This window comes from Arachis ipaensis, chromosome B02 (genome assembly GCF_000816755.2).
Source record: "Arachis ipaensis cultivar K30076 chromosome B02, Araip1.1, whole genome shotgun sequence".
NCBI lineage: Eukaryota > Viridiplantae > Streptophyta > Magnoliopsida > Fabales > Fabaceae > Arachis > Arachis ipaensis.
This window is the reverse complement of record NC_029786.2, coordinates 43,994,278-43,996,993: the sequence shown is the minus strand read 5'-3', so window position 1 is coordinate 43,996,993 and position 2,716 is coordinate 43,994,278. Positions and strand designations below refer to the sequence as shown.

General features: G+C 43.4%; 1 protein-coding gene across 1 annotated transcript; it reads right to left on the bottom strand.

Moving 5' to 3' along the window:
• On the bottom strand, positions 1,651-2,049 carry LOC107627213 (polyadenylate-binding protein 5-like). The gene has a single exon (XM_016330066.1). The coding sequence runs from the start codon at positions 2,047-2,049 to the stop codon at positions 1,651-1,653; it is 399 nt and encodes a 132-aa protein (XP_016185552.1).

Sequence of the window (2,716 nt, the reverse complement as noted above, 5' to 3'; positions counted from 1 at the left end):
ATAGCGTGCGTTGAGAGCAATGTTTAGACCAGCCACTTACGTCATCAACAATTTCCTCCACTTCCGGTTCGTCTTCAAAACCAACCAATTTTTTCCAGTTCACTGTTATCACGTCTCCCACACCGGTGCAATGTACCAGGATTTGACTGTGATCCTCCACTCTTCCGCCAGGCCGGCCAGTCGCGCCGCCAGGACAGCCGGCAGCACCTCTCCTCGACGCGCAGGGAAGTGGGTAACCCCAGTCATTCATCTCGTTCACCAAGGGAGGCGTCGCGCAGCTGTTCTCGCTGAAAGCGCCCCTGGGTGAGACATCTTTGTTCGTCCTCAACCCGGGAATGCATGGAGGAGTCTGACCCGGCCCAGATCCGCACTCTAGTTGCAAGGATGGCCTAACCTGCTTCTCCAACCCTGACCCGCGAGGATGCTCCTGACCCGAACCAGCTAAGACTGCACACCGTGCTTCCTGAAATGCCTCCTCGTTCTTCCCATGCCCAGATCCATGAGGGCGCATGACACCTGGCCCAGCCTCACGCGCATCTCCTTGGTGGACTCCTATCCCACTCAGCTCTCCTTGGGGACCACATACTTGATGAGATTGGACTCCATCCAGCAACCCATGAATACAACATCCTTTTTCAAGCCCATTAGTTGAAAGCCCCATCTACTGCTTAGCTTTAGTACACACCTGGTGGGCCTCCCTCTTTTGAAAGACCACATTTGTCTCATCCCCACCGTGAAGAACTTCCACTAACTGTTTGGTCCCACTTCTTTTTTCAAAACATAGCTGTGTAACAGTTTTCTCAGATTCACACTCCATACATTCATCCAATCCCCCAAAATCTGCATTATCATTAAATCCCTTAAATTTATCCAGATCCGCCATCCATTGCCTTTGCAAGGCCATTAAATTATCTTGATTGCATTCATTCAAAAAATATCTGTTGTGACCATTGTACCCTTATCTTCGTCAGCGTCATTAGCTCGTACCCTGATTAGGTCAGTCGTCGGATCCCACATTGCCGCCGCCAGTACCATTCCTCCGGCTTGTGAACTAGCGTTTGCACATATTGACTTAACGTGTGCGTCTTCCCACAAGCATTCATCTCCGTATATTTCGCGCCCTATTTCCTTCACAAAAACATCAAATCCACTAGTTCCGACCGTGATATGAATCCTTTCCTTGATCTTATCAAAGATGCAGGTATCAATTAACACTCTCCCAGCACTGAAGGATAAGGCAGACTTCGTCACATCGTCGCACTTGACAACTTCTCCCCATAAGCCGCCTATTGTATTGAACGTCTCCACTGACCAAACATGTAAAGGCACTCCGTGACATTCTAACCAAACTCTCCTACTCTCACTACGTTCAGATTCCTTCCACCTCCATACCCTGTAAAAAAATTGTAAGAACCTATTCATCTTGAAGGTAAATGCTTCCTCCGCACTCCTCACAGAATCAAATACTAGTAGGACTTTGTACGCTCCAAGTTCTCTGACTTCAATAACCTGGGGAAAGTTATTAACGATGGCTCTCCGTAAAGTTTTGAAGTCCATGGCTCTTGTGGTTCCGCCTACTAGACTCCTCAACAACCAATCTAAATTCTCTTTTGCTACTAGCACTTCAACCTTTTTCGTCCAACTATTTCCTTAGTCTTCCTTAACATGTGTTATCTTCTTTGTTTCTTCCACTCTCGTAGAACTTTCACCCTTCTCAGGTTGCCTGATCTCTGCTTTAGATCTTACAAAGTCCCCATTGCCTACTCTAGTGTTCTCACCTCCCACAGCCCTTCTGTACTTAGCCTCACCTACATAGATTACCTTTCCCCTTATTCTTGTATGATGCATTTCGGCTATGGCCTTCATCGCTCCCCCTTTTGTTGTATATCGTATAAACGCAAACATATACACAATTCCATTCTTCAACTTTCGAACCAGATAGATGTCGTTAATTCGTCCTGTCCAATGGAACAAGAGAAATAATTTCTTCTTGGAGATATCATTCGGCAAATTGTTGACAAAAACTGAAAAAAAATGTTTTCCAATCATTGATACTCTTCTTGATTCCAAATCCTGGGATCTCGTTTCTAAAAATTCCTAGTTCTACCCCACTCAGTGTTCCCCCTCCCCTCCTCCCCTCTCTCTTTTTCTCTCATGTTGCCTTCTCACAAACTACTCAAACATTGAAAATTATTTTTGATATTAGATTGACAATAACATTTTTTAAAATTATGGACCAGTTAAATGTTAAATTGTTAATCTCAAATGTAGTACAATTTAATTTAAGATATATACAAAATTAAAACCCTTAAATTTTTTAGGTACATAACTGATGAGCGGATAATTTATACGCTTTTTGGCATTGTTTTTAGTATGTTTTTAGTAGAATCTAGTTACTTTTAGGGATGTTTTTATTAGTTTTTATGTTAAATTCACATTTCTGGACTTTACTATGAGTTTGTGTGTTTTTCTGTGATTTCAGGTATTTTCTGGCTGAAGTTGAGGGACTTGAGCAAAAATCAGATTCAGAGGTTGAAGAAGGACTGCTGATGCTGTTGGATTCTGACCTCCCTGCACTCAAAGTGGATTTTCTGGAGCTACAGACCTCAAAATGGCGCGCTTCCAATTGTGTTGAAAAGTAGACATCCAGGGATTTCCAGAAATGTATAATAGTCCATACTTTGAACGGGTTTAGACGATGTAAAAGGGCATTGAA

Excerpts from the sequence above, each read along its gene's own strand:
- LOC107627213 (XM_016330066.1), bottom strand. The coding sequence starts at position 2,049 with ATGATTGGAAAACATTTTTTTTCAGTTTTTGTCAACAATTTGCCGAAT.